Source organism: Anolis sagrei, chromosome X (genome assembly GCF_037176765.1).
Source record: "Anolis sagrei isolate rAnoSag1 chromosome X, rAnoSag1.mat, whole genome shotgun sequence".
NCBI classification, from domain to species: Eukaryota; Metazoa; Chordata; class Lepidosauria; order Squamata; family Dactyloidae; genus Anolis; species Anolis sagrei.
Window position 1 is genome coordinate 26,763,332 of NC_090034.1, and position 25,417 is coordinate 26,788,748.

Below are 25,417 nucleotides of genomic sequence, written 5' to 3' on the forward strand. Positions count from 1 at the left end.
TTCTGACACACACACACAAACCTGAAGGTTTTATGTGAACAAAGAAAGTTGAAAGTGCTCCACAAATTTAGCAGGGAGCCATCACAACTAACATAGGACTGGAGAGGGCCATCAAAATGGAAACCAATGAAGACATCATTCTTACATTATAAGCTATGATATGGCTGCTCTGTTTTTGTTCACATTGTGTCTGAAGGAAAGGGAGCTCACAATGTGTACTTTTTTCTCAAACTACCATAGTAACACAGTGCATAACTTGGTGGTGCTGTGAATATGTGGACCAGAACTGCGTGTTGGCTGACGGCAGAATGTCAAGCGCTAAAGCATTTCTGTACACATGCAATGTACATATGAGCCACAAATAGTCAGATCTGAATCAAACAAGTTATGAGTCAAGGTGGTTTATTCACAAAGCAAAACACATTAAAATCTGGTCACCAAAGGTAATGGGTTCGCAGCAACAAAGGGGAAATGTCTCCCTACAGCCCAGTGTTCAGCAGCAGGAACCATGTGCAGGTAAGCCACTTCGTCTACAAATACCCCAAAGCAGAGGAAACAGCCCTTAGAGGGGAGTGTTAAGATCACCTGCTCCAGCAAAACTTTGGGTTGGACATGTAGACGTATCTGCCTTCCTCGACCTGAGCTTCTCCACATATCTTACACTATGACCGTTGCCATCAACACTAGCCAGCTTGACAATGATGTGTGTAGTAGTTCCAGGATCTGCTACAGCACCATGGGCTTTAAAATAACCCAGGTTTTCTCTTTAAAAACATTAATAGAAGTTTATAAAAATGATCACATCTTTTTTCAAACAAACAAACACAATCTGCAAGTAAAGAAGTGGTCCTTTGTCTGAGCTTTCCGAGGATTGAATGTTCCCATGTTGTTTGTTTTTTTAAAAAAGCACAGTTCTCTAGACTTTAAAAACTAGTCGATGTAGAATCTTGGTCCCAATGATTAACAGAGTTTTCACCCTAATCTCCAGAAATTTTAAATCTCAACTCAGAGAGGAGTAAAAACAAAACATTCAGAGGTCATCAAGTGCAAGAGGCTGATACAACAAACAGAAAAACGATCTTTCCCATGGAGGGACATTCAGTCCTTCATTTTCCAATGGGAAGCAATGCAATTCAGCCCCAAGCTTATTTTATTTTCTATTTGAAATATTCATATCCTATCTTGACATCTATAAGGTAAGATACCTATTAATCGCAAGGAGGGATATTTCACAAAATGCAATTTACAACCACACAATGTTTGAAGTATGTGATCATATCTTTGAGAATCTAGGCTTAACATGTGCAATACAAAGGAAGAGGCTTTGCAACCTTCTCACTTCAAGCCAAAAAAAAAAAAAAGAATTTAAATTTTGCAAGGCATAACACCCTCTCAGCTGGATAGGCCAAACAGACTTTCAACTCTAGGTCCCAGAAATCAGTTTGTACCTCCAGGTTTGCATTCAGAAATGTTCAGGAGGTCTCGCGTCTTCCATGCCTTATGATAATGATCTCATAAGAACAAAAGCAGACTGACACCTTTGATTGGTGGAGCTCGCTGTCCTGGCAGAGAAACGTGACAGCTAACCCACTGGTAGCATAAGGAAAGGCAGTAAGATGGAGAACAATTCTATATCTCTGTGGATATCACAGCTTGCGAGGATGATGACCCAAGTTGTCTGCCAGAAGACTCCCTTCTGCAAGCCCTATGAGGCCCCTGCTAAATACAGTGCATTAACTGAAGGATCACTGAGACATAATAGACAAAAGGGACAGGAATCCTAAGATAAAGTGATGTGAATCAGAAGGGATATTGCCTGCTTTTGTTGGTGAATGAGTTTTTGTGAACAACCTCCATAGCTTCCCTCCATAATCGGTTGTATTGCTCACTGAAGCTGAACATTCACCTCCAACACACCTGGAAAAGACCACAAGGAAGTCCCCGGATTCCTGTAATCTCCAGGCCAACTGCTTCTCTAACAAATGAAATCAAAAGGGATAAAGTCCCTAAGCCCAAGTCTCCACAGTTACAATCTTTCCTCATACTGACACAAGGAAAGATGTGGGATCTGATGCTGAAACAGGAAGCACCTGGTTGATTCTCAATAAAGGCCAGACACCTTCCATGGCAAGAAGGAGATGCTATCATCAAGTTGCCTGTGTTGAACCTCTGCACTTTAAGACACTACTTTGTTCCAAACTCTCCTGGCTTTGGAGCCAAATGCAGATCCACGCTCTGCATCTCAGCATCACCCAGCGTCTTCAGCCCCCGTTTGATACACCGGCACACCTGAGTTCCCCAGGACAGGGGCGGATTGCTCTCATGGCAGACAGCCCACGGTGTCAGTCGGTCTCTCGCACTCTCACACGCTCCCAGGCTAAACACAGCTTCCGGGTGGAAAAATCACCCAACGTCAGACGACTGCAAAAAAGACAATGGAGGGAAATGCTCACTTACATTCTGACAGTGTACAGCAGGCAGGCATGGGTCAACTTTGGCCCTCCCTTCAACCCCAACAATTCCTAACAGCTGGACAGAAGGTTCTTTCTGAGGGAGTGTTCCACATAGGTGCCACCATGAAGCAGGATGTCTTTTGCAGCCACCTGTTTTTCATTATTTCGGTGGTTGCTCCTGACTTGTAACCTTATGAGTTCTGAGTGGTTTTCAGTTGACTGTCCCGGAGGAGAAAGGGGCAATGAGGCTGGTGCAAGCAGAAATGCAGTTCACCACAGATATCTTTACAAGGTAAGCAAACAATAAGAAGAGTCCATCTGAACATGAGGAAGAACTTCCTGACTGTGAGCGCCGTTCAGCAGTGGAACTCTGCCTTGGGGTGTGGTGGAGGCTCCCTCTTTGGAAGCTTTTAAACAGAGGCTGGATGGCCATCTGTCAGGGGTGATTTGAATGCAATATTCCTGCTTCTTGGCAGGGGGTTGGACTGGATGGCCCATGAGGTTTCTTCTAATTCTATGATTCTATGATAACAAAACACTCTGTAACTACAAAGTTCTACTGGTCATTTATATAAAGGATAAGAAACAGAACCTTTTTAGACCAAATCAAGGTTCCAACTAGCTGAAGACTGTGTTCCCTAGAACGATAAAGAAAATATCCTGCAGGAAAGTTCCATGTGGGGGATGAAGGCACAATCCTTTCCAGCAGTGTCACTAATTAACAATTGGTAACAACCTCCTCTTCTGATTTGGAAGCCACTGACTTGGTTCAATCCAAATTGAAAGGTCAAAGCTGCTTAGGCCAACAGCCATGTGATTATATCGACTTGTCCCTGAAGAAGTATGCTTCCTCTTCACCTAAACATTGACCAGTGGTCCTGCTGGATGGGGTGGGTGCAATGTTAGAGTCAAAGCTTCCCTACCCCAGAACAGAAGCTGAGTGTCGGGCAGAAAGTAGCAACTACAAATCCCTATACCGTAAGCAACATTGTTCCACCTCACTCTGGCGGTTGGCAGTCTTCCACTCACCCTTCCTCCACTGCTAGGGCTGCTTCTGGGTCGACTTGCCTTTATCAGGACTTTGTAGCCTCTCGAGATTTAGGTTGACAGAATGAAGAATTTTTCCTAGAGACACAAACAAACTTCATCTCAGAGATGTCAAATTTGCAAGATCTGCGTTCTTCGGCTTTCAAAAACCCACTAACTAGAGTCAAATTGTAAAATATTGGCTCAAGTGGGCAGACCAAATGCTACAGACTAAGGAAAAGGTGCCTCTGATCACATGCTGAAACCTACGGACTGACTATCGATACCAGAATGAAGCTTTCACACAAATCTACATTCAAACTTGCCCTAGCATTTTAGTGACACATGGGTAGCGTTACACAATAACTGCTGATATTGTTTGACAACTGGGAGTCACGGAATCACTTCTAGTGGTAGTGTAGATCCTGATCTGTCTTTTCTGCTTCCCTGAGTTATATCACATACATGTATATACTTGAGCATAAGCTGAGGCACCTAATTTTACCACAAAAAAAACTGGGAAAACATATTGACTCGAGTATAAGCTGAGGGTGGGAAATGTTGCAGCTACTGGTAAATTTCAAAATAAAAATAGATACCAACAAAATTACATTGAGGCACCAATAGGTTAATTGTTTTTGAATATTTACATAAAACTGTAATTTAAGATAAGACTTCAACTCTGATTAAACCATGATTCTGACCTTCTTCAGTGTAAATGTACTTACATATCCTTCCAATAACAATAAAGAGAGTAAAATAATAGAAGTAATATTAATAATAGAGCAAATGTAAATGTAATAATAGAGATAATAAATGTAATAATTATAATAATGAGAATAAAATAATAAATGTAATAAAAATAAAAACCCAGTAAAATAATATATAATTTTGACTCGAGTATAAGATGAGGGGGGCTTTTTCAGCCTTAAAAAAGGGCTGAAAAACTGGAGTATATACGGTAACTACAACAATCTCTAAAGCAGTGGTTCTCAACCTGTGGGTCTTCAGGTGTTTTCATCTACAACTCCCAGAAATCCCAGCCAGTTCACCAGCTGTTAGAATTCCTGGGAGTTGAAGGCCAAAACACCCAGGGACCCACAGGCTGAGAATCATTGCTCTAAAGCTTTGTTTTTTGGACAAAAGAGATGAGAGACTTCATCTTACCCATTTCTCCCACACAGTCCTCCAAGAGAGCTGACAGGTCTGGTAGGTTGAGAGCTTTCAAGGTGGGAAGCCATTCTTCTGACCCTACAGCAAAGAAAGTACTGGTTAAAAGAATCAGGGCCTTTTTGCCACTCGCCAATCAGCCTTGATTGTGCCAAATATTAGGCAAAATGGCAGGAGTAAAAAGCAATGAAAGGTTACCAGACAATAAAGTGAAAGATTATCAATTAATCAGCAAAACCAGGCTTTCAACTGACCTCTACAACTATGAAAGCGATGTTAAGTAAACGGGCAACTAATTTACTTGCAAAGAAGAGAAGCAGCAAATTGCTCTGTATTTTTCACATGGACAAGTAACAAACTAAGGAAAATATTTCAACATGAGAAAGAGTTGGGCTCAAAAGGAAGCATGTGCCCTGAAAACAATATCTTTGCTCCTTCTCAGTTCCTTGAATAGAGTGCTTCCCCCTTGCAACTTGAAGGATTCTTAGGGGACAAATAGAGCTTGGGCTAAAGAATGTTCCAAGGACTAGGAAAAAAGCGGGCAAGATGCTGGAAATGTGAAAGAGAAAGGGTAAGTCTAATGAGGCTTAATTAGATAGTTCTATTCAGGGCATTATCACTTATGCAAGGGACATAAAACAAGACCGCCAACTAATCTTCTGTCTGGTCAAGTCAATGCTGCCTTTAGACTGGAAAAAAACATTCATTCACAAACAGAGAGGTTGACATTTGCTGCTATCAGTGTCAAGAGGCAAATGCCCAACATAGAAAAACAGAACTGTTTGCCTCAATTCTGTCAACTCACAGCAGGCTAGGAAACTTTATTGCAAGCTAAAAGCTCTTGTGGATTTGTTCATAAGATTAAATGAGCTTTTGCTTTCAGTTCCCTAGTAGGCAGATCACGTGGGCTATCTAATTTCTCCATGTTCATATTTGTTACTCCCAACAGTAAAAATGTAATAACAATCCCTTACGTTTCCCATTGGGCTGCATTTTCACTGAGGCTTGGTTTGCAGACCTCCAATTTGGCATTTATTAGCTCTTCTGACTTACCAGCTCCCAGGCGCCCTTTAGTCTCCAAAGATCGGCCAGCAATATGGTCCTGATTCATTCGGGAAGACATTTCAGCCTGACAAACCCTACCAGAAAGGGAAAAAAATCACCAAAATTCTATGAAAAGTGATTAAACTGCACACAGACATGCCATGTAAGTAAAATAGAGTCTTGCTTATCCAACATAAAAGGGGCCGGCAGAACACTGGATAAGCAAAAATGTTGGATAATAAGGAAGGATTAAGGAAAAGCTTATTAAACGTCAAATTACATTATGATTTTACAAATTAAGCACCAAAACATCATGTTTTACAACAAATCAACAGAAAAAGCAGTTCAATACACGGTAACGTTATATAGTAATTACGGTATTTACAAATTTAGTACCAAAACATTGCAGTGTATTGAAACAGCTGTGGATCTGGGTGGGAGGCAGACAGAACGTTGGTTGAGCAATGGTTGGATAGGTGAGATTCTACTGTATCATAAAGCATGATAATACAATCTTGGGAGCTATAACCCTTACTAAAATAAGGAATTGGGGCTGCACACCTAAACCGAGAACAAGTGGTAACACCAGAAATGAATATAAAAGAGGAAGGTTATGACTTAAAAGTTTTTCCCTCCTAACTGCAGGATGTGTATGTTTAAAAAAATTCTGCACCCTGTAAAAATAAAAAAATTGAATAGATTTTGCATATATCTCTCCAATTCTTGGCTAGGAATTGTGGAAGTTGAAGTCCAAAACACCTGGAGGGAGGGCTGAAGTTTGCCCATGACTGGTGTAGCAGTAGCAGTCAGGATGGAGAGAAGGCCTTTCCTCTTTTTCTGGGTCTGGGAATGATGGAATAGTGCCAGTTTATTTTTCTTCCTCCTCCTCCTCTGTCTCTCTATTTATTTATTTATTTATTTATTTATTTATTTATTTGAATTACTTATACCCCGCCCTTCTCACCCCCAAGGGGGGACTCAGGGCGGCTTACAAACAACGGCACAATTCGATGCCTGAATCAATAAACAAATGATACCTACAACAATTTAGACAGTTAACAAATTAAAAACATTAGTACATAATAAAATAACAAAACAATCTCATGCTCAGTGTTCAGAGTTCCGTGTATCCATTCCATTCCATTCCATTCCATTCATCCATGTTTGTCGTCAGGTCTTCCTTTAACTGCCAGCATGTCCAAAAGCTTGGTCCCATATCCAGGTCTTCAGTTTTTCCTGAACGTCAGAAGGGAGGTCGCTGATCTAATCTCCCCGGGGAGTGAGTTCCACAGGTGAGGGGCCACCACTGAGAAGGCCCTGCTCCTCGTCCCCGCCAACCTCACTTGTGATAGTGGCAGAGTCGAGAGCAGGGCCTCCCCGGACGATCTTAAATTTCGAGGTGGGATGTAGAGGGAGATCCGTTCGGACAAATACACTGGGCCGGAACCGTATAGGGTTTTGTAGGTTAAAACCAGCACTTTGAATTGTGCTCGGAATTGGATCGGCAGCCAGTGGAGCTGATGTAACAGGGGGGTGGTGTGCTCCCTGTGCGTCGCTCCGGTGAGCAATCTGGCTGCTTCTCGCTGGACTAGTTGTAGTTTCCGAGCAGTCTTCAAAGGCAACCCCACGTAGAGTGCGTTGCAGTAATCCAACCGGGATGTGACAAGAGCGTGGACCACCGTGGCCAGATCTGACTTCCCAAGGTACGGGCGCAGCTGGCGCACAAGTTTTAATTGTGTGAAAGCTCTCCCGGCCACCGCTGAGACCTGGGGTTCCAGGCTCAGCGATGAGTCCAGGATCACTCCCAAGCTGCGAACCTGCGTCTTCAGGGGGAGTGTAACCCCGTCTAACACAGGCTGTAATCCTATACCCTGTTCGGCCTTACGACTGACCAGTAGGACCTCTGTCTTGTCTGGATTCAATTTCAATTTGTTAGCTCTCATCCAGTCCGATACAGCAGCTAAACACCGGTTCAAGGTCTGGACAGTCTCTTTGGTGACAGGTGGAAAGGAGTGACAGATTTGGACATCATCTGCGTAGAGATAACATCTCATTCCGAAACTCCGAATGATCTCTCCCAACGGCTTCATGTAGATGTTAAATAACATCGGGGACAGAATTGAACCCTGTGGGACTCCACACAACAACGGTTGTGGGGTCGAACAGGTGTCACCCAATAACACCTTCTGGGTCCATCCCTCAAGGAAGGATCGGAGCCACTGCAAAGCAGTGCCCCCGAGCCCCATGTCCATGAGGCGACCCAGAAGGATACCGTGATCGACGGTATCGAAAGCCGCTGAGAGGTCCAGCAGAACTAACAGGGACACACTCCCCCGTTCCAGTTCCCTGCGAAGATCATCTACCAAGGCGACCAAGGCTGTCTCAGTTCCATGTCCCGGCCTAAAGCCAGACTGTGCCGGATCCAGATAATCAGTGTCTACCAGAAACCCCTGGAGTTGTGTTGCCACCACACGTTCCATGACTTTGCCCAAGTAGGGAAGATTGGAAACTGGCCGATAGTTGTCGAATTGAGTGGGATCCAGTGATGGTTTCTTCAACAGCCGTTTTATAATAGCTTGTTTTAAGCTCGCTGGAAATTTTCCTTCCTGTAAGGAGGCATTAACCATCACCTTCACCCACTCCGCCAAACCCCCTCTGGCTTCCTTGATCAGCCAGGATGGGCAGGGGTCTAGGATGCATGTGGTGGGTCGCACCTCTCCAAGGATCCTGTCCACATCCTCAAGCTGAACCAATTGAAAAGAATCCAATAAAACTGGACAAGCAGATGCTCTCGTTACATCCCCAGAGACTGCCGTTAACATGACGTCAAAACCCGACCGAATCCGCTCAATTTTATCCGCGAAGGATCGAGCAAATGCTTCACAGCGAGCCACCGAGTTGTCCGAGGCCTCGCTTTTTGGCGGATTTAACAGGCCCCTGACAACTCGGAAAAGCTCCGCCGGACGATTCTTCGCTGATGCAATATTGGCTGTGGTGAATGTTTTCTGAGCTGCCGTTATTACCACACCGTAGGACCTTAAAAAGGCATTCAGGTGTGTTTGGGCTGGATAGGTGGGGTTCTGGCGCCACACGCACTCTAACCTCCTCTTCTTTCGCTTCATCGCTGCCAGCTCCTCGGTGAACCAAGAGGCTGGTTTAGCTCGGTTACTCGAGAGGGGGCGTTCCGGAGCGATAGTGTCAATTGCCCTGGTCAACTCATTATTCCAATGAGAGACCAGAGCATCAACAGTATCACTAGCCAGGAAGGTGGAAAGATCCCCAAGAGCCGTCAGGAGTCCATTTGGATCCATAAGTCTCCTGGGGCGGACCATTCTAATGGGTCCACCACCCCTGCGGAGGTTAGGAGGCCCAGTTAGTCTAAATCTGATCAGGTGGTGATCGGTCCATGGCAACGGAGCGATGGTCGGCTCCTCCATCCCGTCACCCTCATCCCATCCCTGGACAAAAAACAAATCTAAAGTGTGCCTGGCACTATGGGTGGGACCAGATATTAGTTAGGACAGGCCCATGGTTGCCATGGCGGCCATGAAGTCCTGAGCCGCACCAGAAAGAGGGGCCTCGGCATGGACGTTGAAATCTCCCAAGACCAGGAGCCGTTGGAAGCTCAACGCCATGTCCGAGACCACTCCCGCTAGCTCAGGTAGGGAGACTGTAGTGCAACGGGGTGGTCGGTACACTAACAGAATCCCTATCCTGTCCCGGTCACCTATCCTGAAGCCGGCACATTCAAAGGAAGATGAGGCCAGGGCACATAGTAAACATTGCTCCATGCTATCTTTAAATCCTTAAATATTGCTTAATTTCACATCTAAGTTGTGCTGACGGCACTCACTGCATTTGCTCCAGGAGAATCCCAGCGTTTCTGGTGACGGCCTGCACCTCTTGAAGTTTCCTCTGGATATCACTCCAGGCCACATCTCGCTCCATAAGACAACCCTCGACCACAGCGCGCAGCTCCTGCTCTTGGGAAACCTGTCCCTTCAGCGCTTCCACCTCCTCGCATTTCTGCAAGAGAATGGGACAAAAAGGATTTGAGACAAAAGTTGAGAACCCTGGGTCCAACAAGGAATTTAAAGAGGGGTTTAGGTTCTTAGGGATATAGACTCCCAAATATTTTGGCTTTTTGGCCCAATTTTATGAGCAGAGGATACAAAAGATGAGGGTCAGCTCATTAGTGAGCAAAGCGTGAAGTGCTGTGTGACGTGGCTGCAAAGAATCAAGAGCTTAGGCAGGCAAAGATGCAGAGTCCAATCTTAAAAAATCAAAAAGGTTTATTTACAAGAATAAAAAACACATTTCTTAATAATCAAGAACTTGGTCTGAGCTACTCTAAAACCATCTTTTCTAAAGTTTCAAGACAGGTAAAAAACACCAATCACTACATCTCTCCTGACATGCAAGCAGAGAGAGAGCTCTTAAAGCACCCAGCACATACTCAGATGTAAAAAACAGAAGTCAAAGTAAAGGCTTGCAGTAGAAAAGTATCCATTCTACACAACCAATCAGAATGAGAGCAGAAACGTCAAGAAGAAATAGATACATTGCCAACTGTCATACAGGAGACATGGGGTGAAGGCTTATTCTAAGCTAACTAAACTGTTCCTCATTGAGGACTTGAGACTTAGGAAGTGTGGGGTTGAATTCCAACAAACCTAATATTTTTTCAAACTTTAAAAATTATTTTTGTTACTTCCTTTGCCAATTCCTCTGAGGAACTTATTAGTACCATAGCGTCATCAGCAAATATATTTTTTTCTTGCCCGTCTTATGTCTTTTAATTTTTCATCCCTCCTGATTAAATTGGCTAATGGTTCTACTGCCACAGAACCATGAGGCCATAAAGAGAGGCAGGTAAGAAATAACATCATCATCATTATTATTATTAGCAAATAGGATTTGTGAGAGAGGTCATCCTTGTTTTGTGCCCCTTCTAATTTTGATGGTTTTGATTTGGAGCCATTGTTTACTATTTCTGCCTGATTGTCTTTATATAGTTCCTTAATTACTTCACAAATCGTTTCCTCCAGTTTAAAGTCCTCGCATACTTGGGACAAATATTGATGATTTACTGAATCAAAAGCTTTATATACATACAATTTCATTGTGAGTAATTTCTATTTTTCCCTTGTTGCATGATTCATTATGTTTAATATTTTCCTAACTGGGTCTGCTAAGGAATTTAAAGAATCTTTGCTAAACCTTCCTAATTATTGGTCAATACAGATAAGCTGGAAGTGGCATCAGATTGCTTTTCCAGCCCAACTTTCCCCACATTTTATGTGTGCACCCATATAGCTGTATCTCTCCCAAGAAGCAGCAGACAAATATGCAGGTATCAGTGGAACCCAACCAGTCTATCCCACCCTAAAGCAGGTGGGTTGACAGTAGAAAGGCAGAGACTTCCCAGTGAGCTTAAGGAGGCAACTTCCTACCTTATGGAGCTGAATAGCCAACTCCTGCATTTCTGCCTCCAAACGGTCAGCATATGCCAACTCAAGGGCATCACTGGGAGGCCTGGCACTGCTGTGCCATCGAGCAATGGCAGAAGTCATCTTCCTCTTTGGTCCAAATAGCCTAAAGACAGGAAAAATGGATCAGGGTTAACATCTTGTTGCTTGTGTCTGTTTAAAAAGTTTGGAAAAAAGAAAACGCAATCATATTTGTTCTCTGTGTTGTTGTTTATTTGTTCAGTGGCTTCCAACTCTTCGTGACCTCATGGACCAGCCCACGCCAGAGCTCCCTGTTGGCCGTGGCCACCCCCAGCTCGTTCCAAGTCAAGCCAGTCACTTCAAGGATACCATCCATGGGTTTCCATGGGTTTCCACGAGCTGGGGGTGGCCACGGCCAACAGGGAGCTCTGGCGTGGGCTAGTCCATGAGGTCACGAAGAGTTGGAAGCCACTGAACAAATAAACAACAACACAGAGAACAAATATGATTGCGTTTTCTTGCCCTTGGTCAGCCCCTCTTCTTTTTTCTTTCCATTTTCCCCAGCATCATTGTTTTCTCTAAGCTTTCCTGTCTTCTCATGATGTGGCCAAAGTACTTCATCTTTGCCTCTAATATCCTTCCCTCTAATGAGCAGTCGGGCTTTCTTTCCTGGAGTATGGACTGGTTGGATCTTCTTGCGGTCCAAGGCACTGTCAGGATTTTCCGCCAACACCACAGTTCAAAAGCATTTATCTTCCTTCACTCAGCCTTCCCGAAGGTCCAGCTTTCACATCCATAGGCTACTACGGGGACTACCATCGCTTCTCTGTACTGAAGACCAAAGTGATATGACAGATATCCACAAATAATAGAAGCTTCAAGCAGACTGGTGTTTGCTGGATCTTAAAGAAACCCATGGAATGAAGAAACCTAACCCTAACCTTCAGCTGAGCCATAAGGCTTCACTGCCAGCCTCCATGCATGAATGAATGAAGAAGTTTTCTTATTACAGTCACAGACCAGGAGCAAAAAACCTTAAAATATTAAAAACATTCTATGGACTCACGTGATGCCAATCTCTTTCAGGTCACTCTCCGTTAGAGTTAGAAAGATGCGAAGGTCAACATCCTGTTCCTCAAATACCTGCAGATATTTCAGACAGCCAATCTGTTCTAGGAAGGTGGCAAGATCCTGCAACACAGGCAGAGCAAAACAGAGAAGGAACCATTTATAATGATTGAAAATCTAGCCCAAGACATAGTACACAGGCATTTGATTGTTCTGTGCCTGTGCTGTCACGCGTTGGGACTGTGAGTAATGACCATTTACAGGATGTGCCCAACGGGACGCCAGGGTGCCTCGGCTGAGATGCCTTTCAGATTTCCCCACACAAAGTTATTTTGAGTCTTTTGATAAGTCCAACAAAGTTTTATTAGGGATAAAATCTTCAAACACGGATTAAACACTCTATAACTTTGGAAATTGGTAACTTCTTCAATCTGCCAACAAGGGACAGGCAACCGCTTAACAAACTGTTTCGTTCTTCTTTAAGGGAAATTCTAGCCTCTGACCCCTCCCTGAGCAATCTCTTTACTTTGCTGGCGTGGGCCCTACTCCCGGTTCCAATCTGCGTTACGGGTGACCCGAGTAGACCTTACCAGGCAAAGTCTTTGTAGATTTCCAAGTTGAAGGAAGTCCTTTACTATCCAGCAAAGCTGGCTGTATTCCCTTTTTCCAGCGAAGGCTGGCTGTAGCTAAATTTCCCCAGCAGATTGCTGTGAGAACTAAAGCCTTTTTCAGGTGGGAAAGAGAAACCCAACACATCCTGTCTGAAAGGCTTCCAACTGTAAACTGCCTAAAGTCTTCCTTTTCCCTTGAAAACCTGGGGAAAGGGGCGGATCTAAAGGCTGCAACGATGATTGACAGGTTGTTGGCCCTATGATTGCACCCTGTAGGAAGCTACCAAATTGCAAAATGCATAGCCTACAAGAATTCATGCAAACAAGCAAAGAAAGAAAACAGAGATTCAAACCCCTGGTACAGTTGTGCCAGCACAGTGCCCATCACCAGACCTCTATAAAGAAACTGATTGGTAATGCAGTCTATTGTTTTTAAAGTTTGCTTTTTTAATGTGCTTTATTCAATTTTTATTCTATGCAGATTTTGTTCAATAAAATATTTTTAAAATATTTCTGTAAATTCAAGACATTCCCTCAAGGCCCTGCTGCTATTCACCATGAAAGTTTGACTTTTATCTCACTTTCACTCATTGACCTTTCACTTTATTTTCCCCTCATACAGAAGCTGGAACACGAGATTGTGCCCAACATTTCTCATTGTTACCTGTGGCCCTGTGTACGGTGGCGCCTCTGGATTGGAGGGACTAAAGGACCGATTAGAGGTCCGGGATCTGCAAAACCAGTGGCTATCACTATTACTATAACGATTTTTGGCCTTCGTGTAGCTCTTGACATGCCTTCGGTTGGAGACTTCTGTTGCATTGTCTGAATCCTGAAAGAAATAAGAAATGGCAGCATATTCTTGAGGCTTTGGGGGAGGGGGGTTGTTAGGAGTTTGATACAATGCAAAATCACAAGAATGATCACGGGGTATCAAGACAAAAGAAGGACATAATTATCCTTTTGCAGCACCCCATTTGTTCAGAAAGAATCCTGATGTGTCGCACTATGTACTTGTCAATATTATCTGGGGGAAAACAACTACTAAAAACAGAAATGTTAGCCAGGTACAAAAGGAATCAAAAACCATTTGGAGGCAAAAAATAATGTTTGAGAGCAATATAATGTATACAACTAAATAGCTATTTTGACACTGTAATCATCTTTCAATTGCCAGGCTAGCTTTTAATTGGGTCCTTATACAGGTAAAATATTCAAAATGCATGAATCTAGTTTGGGAGTTGGCATTACTTCATGAAAACAGATTGGTAGGTCTAGAGTGCGTGCAGACATTTCCTGCCAACCTATGGTGACCATGAATTTCACAGGGTTTATTTTAAGCCATGGAATAGTCTGAGGCTGGGTTGCTATGAGTTTTCCGGGCTGTCTGGCCATGTTCCCGAAGCATTCTCTCCTGACATTTCACCAACATATATGGCAGGTACTCTCAGAGGTTGTGAGGTCTGTTGGAAACTAGGCAAGTGAGGCTTATATATCTGTGGAATGTCCAGGGTAGAAGAAAGAACTCTTGACTGTTGGAGACAAGTGTGAATGTTGTAATTGATCACACTGATTAGCATTGAATAGCCTTCAAAGCTTGGCTGCTTCCTGTTTGGGGGAATCCTTTGTTGGAAGGTGATTGAGTCCCCTCCTGGGTGAGAAAGACGGGCTAGAAATGTCATAAATGAATAAATAAATAGTTGGCCCCGATCGTTTCTTGTCTGGAATTCCCCTATTTTTGAGTGTTACTTATTATTTACTGACCTAATTTTAGAGTTTTTTTAAAAATACTGGTAGCCAGATTTTGTTCATTTTCATGGTTTCCTCCTTTCTGTTGAAACTGCCCACCTGCTTGTGGATTTCAATGGCTTTTCTGTGTAGTCTGACATTCCAAGGCTGTTTTACCAGTGGGTGACAATTCAGTGGGGATTTGAATTCTTGGTTCCAAACTCTTAGTCCAACACTTAACAACTACACTAATAGTAATCTGTATCCTGCCCTCCCTCCGTGTGTTTTGGACTTCAACTCCCACAATTCCTAACAGCCGATAGCACTGGAGTTGGCCCATGCCAGATTTAAAAACTAAAAACATACAAACATTAACATAGAATTAAACATTAACAGTACTAAAAACAGTTACAACCTAATGCTCCCTTGATCTTAGAAATCCCCTTCTTTCCTTCTATCTGAATAAAAAGGTTTTGGCCTGCCGCCAGAAGGATAGCAAGGAGGGGGCCATCCCGGCTTTCCTGAGAAGGAGGGAGTTCCAGAGTTGAGTAACTCCTCGCCCAGTGTTTGTCAATTCAATTATACAAGGAAAGAGCACACAAAAGAAACAGTGAACCAAGTCACAACTCAGAGCGGAACAGTAATCTAGAGAAATGTGGCTTATGTAACACGTACTGATGCTCCTCCTCCACCTCACTTTTCTGTTCCATCGAGAGTATAACCTGATAATTGTATTCATAGGAGAGAGCCTGCTTTTTAGCAGTCTGTGTGCCAAAATCCAGATGTACCTCATTGCTCTCCAAAGAGCCCTCGCTGCTGATCCCCACAGCATTGGCCAAAGCTTCGCTGCTGCTGCTGCTCTGGATTCTAATGGTGGTCAAGTCATTGGTGAAAGAAGAACTGCCTTCTGAAACAGAAAGAAATGAACAGTGAGCTCTCTCACTCAGGTGTAGCAGATGCTTAGTGAAAGAAATTAAAATAACAAGATTTAGTGTGTCTTGACGATTACTTATTCAAGTGGAAAATACCCCTACGTGAGAAAATGTTGGCTCAAAGGGCTTAATATAGCTCGACTTCCTGGACACTCGGATTTGAAATTAAAAACTATTGACTATTCAACACAACAGAATTAAAGTTACCTCGGCTGCTGCTGCTTTCCACATCATGCTCGTTAATAGGGGAGGTGACATCTCTGCAGCAGAGACTGCCTCCTTCAAGACCACTCCCATCGTCGTTAAAAGTAACATAGCCTTCCAGAGGGATCTGCTCTGTGTGGAAAAGGGGACAAAGGAGAGGAAGAGAGGTGAACAAATGAACAGGAAAAATTCGTTGGATGTTAACGGTTGAAGTGAAGTCATAGGGGCAATGAGGCTAAGACACCTTTACTCTAAATGTGTTGTTGTAAAAATGCTCAAATCTAAACAAAGCCACCAAATCTCAACATCTTACAAGCTCGTTTGGTGAAGACATGAGAGAGAGGCTTCTCTCAACTGAGCAACTCTAATTCAATCAGCCTTTGGGCAACTGGTTAGCAGCTCAGAAGAATAAATGTGCTGTAGTTCCCCCCAAAAGTGTTCCACTGTTTAATATGACAATTTGTTTAACCTCCCCATTTTGTCTGGATCACCGTATCAGCCTGGGGCTGACTGCTTCGCTTCTCTGCCATAAAGAAGGGAGGTGGTAGATAAACAGGTAGATAAGACACCTGTTTTGTGAGGGAAATTGAAACTGCAGTTAACAGACTGTGTGCACAGTATTTGACCACCAGGGGGCAGATGGAAGTTGGGGCTGATATATACAGCATGTTTGAGTCGGAAAACTTAGAACTGTCTTTTTAGGATTGTGGAAAGAAGGAATAAACCACTTGTCTCCAGCGTTTTATTATTGTCAGCTTGATTTTAACTCCAAGATCTTCCAGAATCTGATACATTTATTCCTGTTGGATATGGAGACTCATCTTGGCCTAAGGGGCCATGACGGGACACCAATGCACCCCAAATTGCCACCTATATGGGGCACTCTGAGGGCAGAAACTGTTTTCCAAAAATATACTACATCCAAGAGTACTGAAGGAACTAGCAGAAGTCATTTCGGAACCACTGTCAATCATCTTTGTGAGTTCATGGAGAATGGAACAAGTCCCAGCAGATTGGAAGAGGGCAAATGTGGTCTATCTTCAAGAAGGGGAAAAAGGACAGCCCAAACAATTATCATCCAGTTAGACTCATGCTGTTACCAGGCAAGATTCTGGAAAAGATTATTAAGGAAGTGGTCTGCAAACACTTAGAAACGAATGTGGTCATTGCTAATAGTAAACACGGATTCATAAAAACAAGTCATGCCAGCCTAATCCGATCTCTTTTTTTTTTTTGAAAAAGTTACAAACTGGGTAGATGCAGGGAATGCCATGGCTGTAGTGTATCTGGATTTCAGGAAGGCCTTCTTTCAGCAAGGTCCCCCATGACCTTCTGGCAAGGAAACAAGTCCAATGTGAGCTAGGCTAGCTGGATCTGGATTTGGTGAACGGATTCAGAGGGGGCTTCTCCCTAATGCTTCCTCTTCAACATAGAAAGAAGTGACTAAAAGGATCAAGGGTCTGGAGAACAAGCCCTATGAGGAGTGGCTTAAAGAGCTGGGCATGTTTAGCCTGTAGAAGAGAAGGTGACAGGAGACCTGATGAGGGCCATGTATCAAGATGTGAGGGCAAGTCATACAGAGGAAGGAGCAGGCCTGTTTTCTGCTGCCCTGGAGACTAGGATTTAATGGAACAATGGCTTCAAACTACAGGAAAGGCGATTCCACATGCACATGACAAAAAAACATCCTAACTCTAAGGAGAGCTGTTCATCAGTGGAGCTTTCTGCCCTGGAGTGTGATGAAGGCTCTTTCTTTGGAGGCTTTTAAATAGAGGATGGATGGCCATCCGTGTGTGTGTGTGTGGCGGGGGGGGGGGGGGGGGGTTGAATGAGATTTTCCTGCTTCTTGAGAGGGGGTTGGACTGGATGGCTCACAAGGTCTCTTCCAACTCAAGGATTCCATGATTCTATAGTGCTCTCTAAACCACAAATACAGCCCTGGTGGCCACATTAAATCCATGGACTCTACTTTCTTCATTCCTCCCCCAGAGTAATTGTAACAATTTCAGGCTAGCAGGGTAATTTCAGAACCAAAGACTTTAAGTAATACCCTATCATGTCCACCAGAGGACTCTAGGCATCAATTTTTACTGTGGCAGAGAAAGTGAAATTCTAACTCACCATGACATGGAGGGCTTTTCCCACCAATTTTGACGCCTGTTATTTTGGCCAAGGCATAGGGTCCTTCATGGATACTGGGGCCTTTGGACTTGCGAACAGGGCGCTGTCTTTGAGGAGCAGAGTAGGACTCGTCCGATGAGCTCAAATCTTCATATTTACCTGAGAATCGAAATGCATAGTGAGCACCAGAGTTCTGGTTGTGTGACAAAGGAATCCAATACAGTTGCCTGATCTCCCTTCCTCCCCTCATCCCATAACTTCGCATCCCATTTTTAGCCGTGGTAAAAGTCTGCATCTTCACAACCACACTTGTTATTTATCACATATTACACAGAATTAGGAAGATGGTCCACCAGCTAAGTTAGTCTACATTAATCTACAGTCAGGCTGTATGTTGGCACTCTTTGCTGACTCCTTGTCTCCCCTTCCTGGCCTTGTACTGCCATGTTTCATGTAGGGAGTCACAGTACAGAAAAACTGAACAGAGACAGTTAACTCCAAGTTACAGCCTTTTACAGGAGCACTCTTTCAATCTGTTTCACCTTCCTAGATCACTTTATACTCTCAATACAAGTTCCCAGACAACTTCCCCTGAAAATATTTACTGAAGGCTGATGGTAAGATGTTTTAGGCAAGGCTTAAGAAGCATTACCACTATAAATTTAATTATGCATGGTTTGCCAAGGAGGTGGGAAAAGTCTTTCATTTCTAGCCTCAGGAATTTTTGGTTCTTGCTGTCTGTCTCCTGTAACCTGGGTGGCATTGTTGCCACCCAAAACATTGGAGGGAAAATATTCCTAAGCTTTTATTACATATGCTGCAGGTTTCTGGTCTTTAATCAGTGTACAGACCTATAACCCCCTGTTCTGAGGATATTATCATTTTGAACCACAGAATCTTTTGCAGCTGACTAAAAGAACAATATGACAGTATTTTGGGTCATTTCAGCTGTGTGATGTTGGAGTCCAGGAAGAATTATAGGAGGATTTCTAAATAGGTTTAATTTCATAGTGGCTGACAGCACAATCATACCCATGTCAGACGTCCCTTAGAGGCCAAGACCTCCCTTAGAGGCCAAGACCTCCCAAAGTTTCTGGTCTATCTTGTTTAAGGTAGTAGGAACATTCATATTAGAAAGTAGAGCAGAAGGCTTGTCAGTTTATTCTTCTCAGCCACAAGCAAGGCTCTACCAGTCTCTGTTCTTTGCAGTTGTTCTGTGTTTTAAATCAACTGCTTGATATTAAGTCTAAAAAGGGGAGATGAATCAGTAATACAAGACCCAGGTTTAACAGTATTTGTAAAAGATGAAAAAACATGGCTCTAAATTCTAAATAATAGGAATCCATCAATGTACTGTAAAAATGCAAAGTCAGAAACAAGAAATGGAGGAGGCAAGCTATGAATTCAGATCTAGAGAGCTAAAAGACTGTAGCAAAATATATCAGTCACCTGGACCCCTGCAGAGGACCTTGGGCACAGGAGCCATATGGAGATCAATCAGCCCCACTATCTTCATGTGCCCATACGTCATGGCCAGCGTCCGTGCGGTGGCCCCACTGTTGTCCCGCACATCCACTCTCACTCCCTGTTGAGAGGAAGCACACCTTGTTCAATTTTACAGCTAGGAAACGTCCTGCAAGTTCTGAGTGATTTAAGTTGTATATAAAGCTATGATTATCCTATGCAGCATTTCCATTGGATCCACACTAAAAAAAGTTTATCGAGCAACAACTGCTGTAAATAGTATCACTGAGAAAGACAGGAGATACATAATAAAGTACATAAACAGAAAGGCTGAAATGAGAGAGGTGACCACAGCCTAAAGCACAATACCCTTTAGCAAAGGTAACAGACTATATTTCTAGAAGTTATGTAGAAACTAAAGAAATTGGAGGCAATTATTGTACAGATAACAAAGTTGTTACAAGAGAAAAAGTGCTGTTTGTACCAACAGCTTGTATTTTCAATTGTGTGCCATGACACTTCTCGTGCCATAAGAAGTGATGAAAGTAATAATCTCAAATCTTTAAATGAAATACAAAAATATTTCAGTCGGTGACACTTGCATATAAAGTACTACCAATGCTTTGGACCTTCTGAAAATACTCACATGATTAAGAAGGTCCTGTACAATGATCTCGTGGCCAGAAGCAGCTGCTTCCATCAAAGGGGTATATCCACAAAGGGGTTCCCTGGATAACAGAATGCCCAGAAGACTAGGGTTAAAAGGTATGTACAGAAATGATTCAGTGCAGATGTGCTCATCATATATGTCCAGAGGGAAAGAAGGACTAAAAACACCAGGACAAAAAAATAACCAGCAGTTGCTCTTCAGGGTCTCAACACTGATCTCTGTAGTCTGCTCTCCATGATTATTTTAAACAGATTACAGACTTCTTCGCCTCCAGAAAGAGAAGGCTACTGAACATCTAAATATTTTTGGCTTACAATATTCAGAGACTGTGAGAATGGCAGTAAAAGTCCAGCTATGACCACCAGTCCTTGAGGTGAATTACTGAACAATAAATTTCCTGCACACAAAGTCTCTTCTATACTACTGCATTTTAGCCCTTCACTGTTCCTGTGTTAATTTGGTGTGAAAGAGAATCTGACATATTATAAATGATGCATTTGAAAAGCTGAACAGAATGCCCCTGAGCCAAATCAAACTCCCTGAGCAATCCTGCCTACTCTCGTCTCAAAGCAATCTTCTGGAAAATTTCTAAGCTGGTGCCATTTCAAATTACAAGTACGAGTTCACAAACTTAAATACATACTGCCACGTAAGACCATTTCTCCAGATGACTTAACAGGTATGACAAAGAAAGATCAGAGGTGAACTATAAGAAGAACATAAAATATTAATATTTGGATAAAAGTTGAAAGTGTGTAACTTGAGTAGCAGTATAAACCGAATGAATACAGTATGTAACCAGACCAATAATGCAAATAATATGATTTTGCACTTACTACATTCAATCCATATTATAATTAGCTCCCAAAACACATGCATATAGAATTGATATATTATTTTGTTGCAGTTACATTGGTCATTACTCTTCAAGCTATTTTGGAAATTCAGCAAAATGTAAGCCTTTCATTGGCCTCCCTCTCTTACCTGCAGTTGGCATTAGCTCCATTGTCCAATAAGAACCTGACCATTTGTTGGTGGCCAGCACTGGTGCAGTGAAAGAGGGCTGTCCAACCATGGATGTCTCTCATCTCCAGCTCGGCACCTTGCTTCAAAGAAATACAAAGCATCTGTTAGTGTAATGTACTTTCCATCCTCAAACCAGTTAAAACCACTAGCATTTCAAACCAAGGTAGCACAGGGATGGGCAACTTCTGGGAATGAGGAGGCCAAACTGGCCCACTCCAGAAACTCTTGGAGGACAACCACCACTGCAATGTTCTTTCCACTCTAGAAATGTTATGCTGGTCCTTTTAAGTTGAAACATGACACTGGATCTTTCCATGGCAATTTAATACCAAGTTACAAATAATCTGTTTTATTTTTGGTTTTAACTGATTGAATGGTGATATAGAAGCACATTAAAGAATGAGCAGGCATAACAGTAAAGTATCAATACAAGGCCAGTACACAGTATAGTAGATGAACAAATGACTAATTCAGGTTGAGGACTAAACTGGGTTTAGTTGAACGTTAGGCATTGGCAGTGTAGTCAGATGGCACAGCTGATCCCCTTCATATCCATTACAAGTATACCCACCTGAAGGAGAAATGAAGCAACACTCTCATTCCCACAGCTAGCAGCCAGCATGAGTGGAGTCTGCCCCTCTAGTGTAGGTACATTAACATTCGCACCTGCCTCTAGCAACAGGTGCACAATGGTATCATGTCCAATATAAGAGGCATACATGAGTGGGGTCCAGCCACCACGGTTTCGCTGATTCAGGTCCACCTCCTTGCTGGAAGAGGAAACAGTTAACTTGGAATGAGCCGAATGTCATAAGCTAACATAAGTTAAAAACCTAGGTGGTTATTCTAATCTGCTTCTTAGTTTCAAACTAGTAAACATTCTGTTTTAATTTCACTTCTAGATTTAACAATTAATAATTTAAAAAACAGATTAATTCCACTCAATTACTCTCCACATTAGTTTTACTTGTTTAGTGAAGTACAGAGTTATAGGTGGGAGACAGTTATAACTGAGGACCTACCAAATTATTAAGGTGAGATTTCAGTTTACAAATGAGATAAAGGTACACCCCAAAAGCATTCCTCCCACACTTTGTGGGTTGTAGTAGTGGACCATATGGCAAGAACTCTTAGTACAAAAATGAATAGACATTAAATGGTCTTAGCTTGTTCCTCTGCTCTGGCTACTTTTTGGTCAGGACCAAATAAAGTATTAAGAAGTAAATGTAAAAAAAAATAACACAAGAAAATTTGAAAATGCAGTTCTCCCCAACTGTAATATAAAATAGTGATATCCTATCCACTTTCATATTCCATTCCCTAACTTTGCTGCATGCATATCTGTATACTGATGATATTCAGTCTTATCAGTAGACTCAACTGCAGTTGGAATGAGTAAGGACTGAAAGAACATCAAAAGTTCTCTACAATGTACCTTTGAATACTTTCCTTTACAACCTCATACTGGCCTATAGAGGCTGCTGTGTGAAGGTCCAATGGAACATCTAACTCTTCGTGGCAGACCATGTGACCCACTCCATGCCACATGGACAAGCTGCGATTCATAAGTTCGGATTCACTGGCTTCATCACTTAGTTCTGACATTGCGTCCTAACAGGTCAAGTAAAATAAACGCCATTAGTGACTCAAGTTCATACAAGAAAGGTAGAGAGGTTTTTATGCCTTTCAGAATGATGAAGCAACATTTGACGATGCTGTGGCCTCTTTGTATGCAGCCTTAAATGCATGAATAAATGAAACTGAGACCCCTTCTACACTTTCTATTGTGCTTTCCTGCATGGCAGAAGGGGGTTGGACTGGATGGCCCCTGGGTTGTTCCTATTATTATTATTATTATTACTATATTTTTTGGATTAATAAACTTTTATTTGAGAAAAAAACACAGTTATATAGACATATACTATGCATTTCCCTCTCTTTTATTTACATTCACCCCTGCGCTCCCCTTCTCCAGAGCCATCTTTTCTTCTAAAGTCACACCAAAAGTTCAATTCTTCATTTGGAGTTAAATTTACATCTTCTTTTTCCAATACTTTTTCTAGAAATTTTCTCCTAATATTTTCAAAGTCATTTTTTACATAATCCCTTCTTTACTTTTAAGTTTGATGTTAGCTTATTGTTCTGTGCCATTTTCAGATTCTTTATACCATTAATTAATCTGTATATTGTCGAAGGCTTTCATGGCTGGAATCACTCAGTTCTTGTGGGTTTTTTCGGGCTATATGGCCATGTTCTAGAGGCATTTCTCCTGACGTTTCGCCTGCATCTATGGCAAGCATCCTCAGAGGTAAGGTCTGTTGGAACTGGGAAAAAGGGTTTATATATCTGTGGAATGACCAGGGTGAGACAAAGGGCTTTTGTAAATTGGGCTAGGTGTGAATCTTTCAACTGACCACCTTGATTAGCATACAATGGGCTGACTGTGCCTGGAGCAAACTCTTCTTTGAAGGTGATTAGATATCCCTGCCTGTTTTTGCTGTTGCAATTTTAGAGTTTTTTAATACTGGTAGCCATATTTTATTCATTTTCATGGTTTCTTCCTTTCTGTTGAAATTGTCCACGTTTGTGGATTTCAATGGCTTTTCTGTGTAGTCTGACGTGGTGGTTGTGAGAGTGGTCCAGCATTTTTGTGTTCTCAAATAAAATTTATGTTAGTTAGCATTATTCTTCATTTTAAATATTTCTTTTGCACTATGAACGAGATATGTTGTGAAATGTGTATAAAAGGAATTGGTTCTTTACAATGAGTTTCCCCAAACACTCTCCACCCATCTGCCATTGTCTGTCAAGTTTTAAAACACAAGGCACCCATTGTGTATAATATAGAAATTATAACCTACATTATAAATTAGCATACTTAATATCTAATATAATATGCAACTGAAGATAAACATTTCGCCTGAAAAGTTGGAGAATGCCCACACTGACCACGCAAGGCCATTTCAAGCTGCTTTCTGTAGCTGGCTGTGTTTCCACAAGACCTCCAGCCCGGCCTACCTCGCAGGGTTGCGCGGAAGAGTAAGGAGGAAACGGAGCAGAGGCCTTTCCTGCTTCCTTCGCCTCTCCCTTTAGTAGCAATTCCTACAACAAAGGTCTTGCCTCAAACCGCCTGCTAGGCCTCGCTATACCTCCCCAGAAATTGTACTTCCGGCAAATCCACCGGAAACAGCCCACAACGCGGGGCCAATCAGAAGCGGCGGAAGGCACTCACGTGACTACCAACACTACCCGGCTTCTTCAATGATCCACCTCTTGGCTCCGCCTCCAAAGAGAAATGAGCCAATAAGCGTCTTGCAACAGGTCCTAACAGGGTAGAGGAAAGATGAAAGTGGAAAAAAAGGAATAAGATCCAAAATGGCATTGTTTTATTCCTCGCTCGCTCTCAATATATACTATGCTATATTTCCCTCCCCGAAATCTTTTTTTCAAGGCATAAAAAAATCACACGAAACCCGCAATGGTGTTGTTACGAAGCTGCCAAGACCGTAAAAAGGGGCGGGGCGAGGAGATACGAAGGTTTGCCGTTGGAAATATCTGGGGGTAAGTAATAAGCGGACAGCGTCCTGTTGTCAAGGCAACGGTCTTTATATCCCGCCCTTAGGTAGGCGTGGCCAAGTGCCGCCACGTTGCCATGGTTACGGGATAACCTCCCACCTTCTGGACCAGGAAGAAGCCCCGAATTAACAGTAAAAAAAAAGCAGGGTAATCATAATATTAATGCTACTACTGCTAATAATAATGGATACGTAGCAGCTTTGAGTCTCCTTGTTGGAGAGAAAAGCAGGGTATATAAATAACAATAATAATAATAATAGTAATAATATGTATAACAATAATAATCGATACATAGCTGCTTTAAGTCTCCTTCTGGAGAGATAAAGCAGAGTATTAATAATAATATTAAATATTATATTATATCATAATAATATGATATAATCGCATGCAGGAAAAATACAATCAAAGCACCCCCGACAGATGCCCTACCAGCCTCAATCGTAATAATAGTAAGAATAATGATTATGATGATGTTGGAAGAGACCCCCCCCAGGCCATCTAGTCCAACCCCCTTCTGCCCTGCAGAAAAACCCCCCATCAAAGCACCCCCGACAGATGGCCATCCAGTCCCTGCTTAATAATTATAATCATCATCATCATATTCAGAGACAAATTCCAGAGACTTGGACTTAATGTGTATGTGTGCTGTGTTTTTATGTACATGTAAATTATTAATAATAGAATAATAGATTTTGGAAGAGACCCCAAGGGTCCCAAGCACCATCAAAGCACCTCTGACAGATGGCCATCAAACCTCTGTTTCAAAGCCTCCAAAGAAGGAGCTTCCATTGGACTCCAATGCAGAGAGTTCCACTGTTGAACAACTCTTCTTACAGTCAGGAAGTTCTTCCTAATGTTCAATGGTATCTCCTTT

At 42.5% G+C, this 25,417-nt stretch overlaps 1 protein-coding gene across 3 annotated transcripts; it reads right to left on the reverse strand.

Annotated features, from left to right (window-relative positions):
- Positions 1-385: 385 nt before the first annotated feature.
- Positions 386-24,163, reverse strand: ANKS3 (ankyrin repeat and sterile alpha motif domain containing 3). Of its 3 annotated transcripts, none has more exons than XM_060786246.2 (17): positions 23,986-24,163; positions 22,403-22,578; positions 21,539-21,737; positions 20,926-21,047; positions 19,918-19,999; positions 19,257-19,392; positions 17,808-17,966; positions 15,690-15,818; positions 15,339-15,457; positions 13,487-13,654; positions 12,210-12,334; positions 11,147-11,288; positions 9,547-9,719; positions 5,703-5,788; positions 4,647-4,730; positions 3,483-3,578; positions 386-2,421 (listed from the first exon to the last, which is right to left on the reverse strand). In XM_060786246.2, the coding sequence occupies exons 2-16, from the start codon at positions 22,570-22,572 to the stop codon at positions 3,496-3,498; spliced, it is 1,977 nt and encodes a 658-aa protein (XP_060642229.2). In that variant the 5' UTR covers positions 22,573-22,578; positions 23,986-24,163; the 3' UTR covers positions 386-2,421; positions 3,483-3,495. The 3 variants fall into 3 exon arrangements, with proteins under 3 accessions (XP_060642229.2, XP_060642230.2, XP_060642231.2); XM_060786247.2 differs by having other exon boundaries at positions 23,917-24,060; XM_060786248.2 differs by lacking the exons at positions 22,403-22,578; positions 23,986-24,163 and having other exon boundaries at positions 20,926-21,043; positions 21,539-21,619.
- Positions 24,164-25,417: the final 1,254 nt, after the last annotated feature.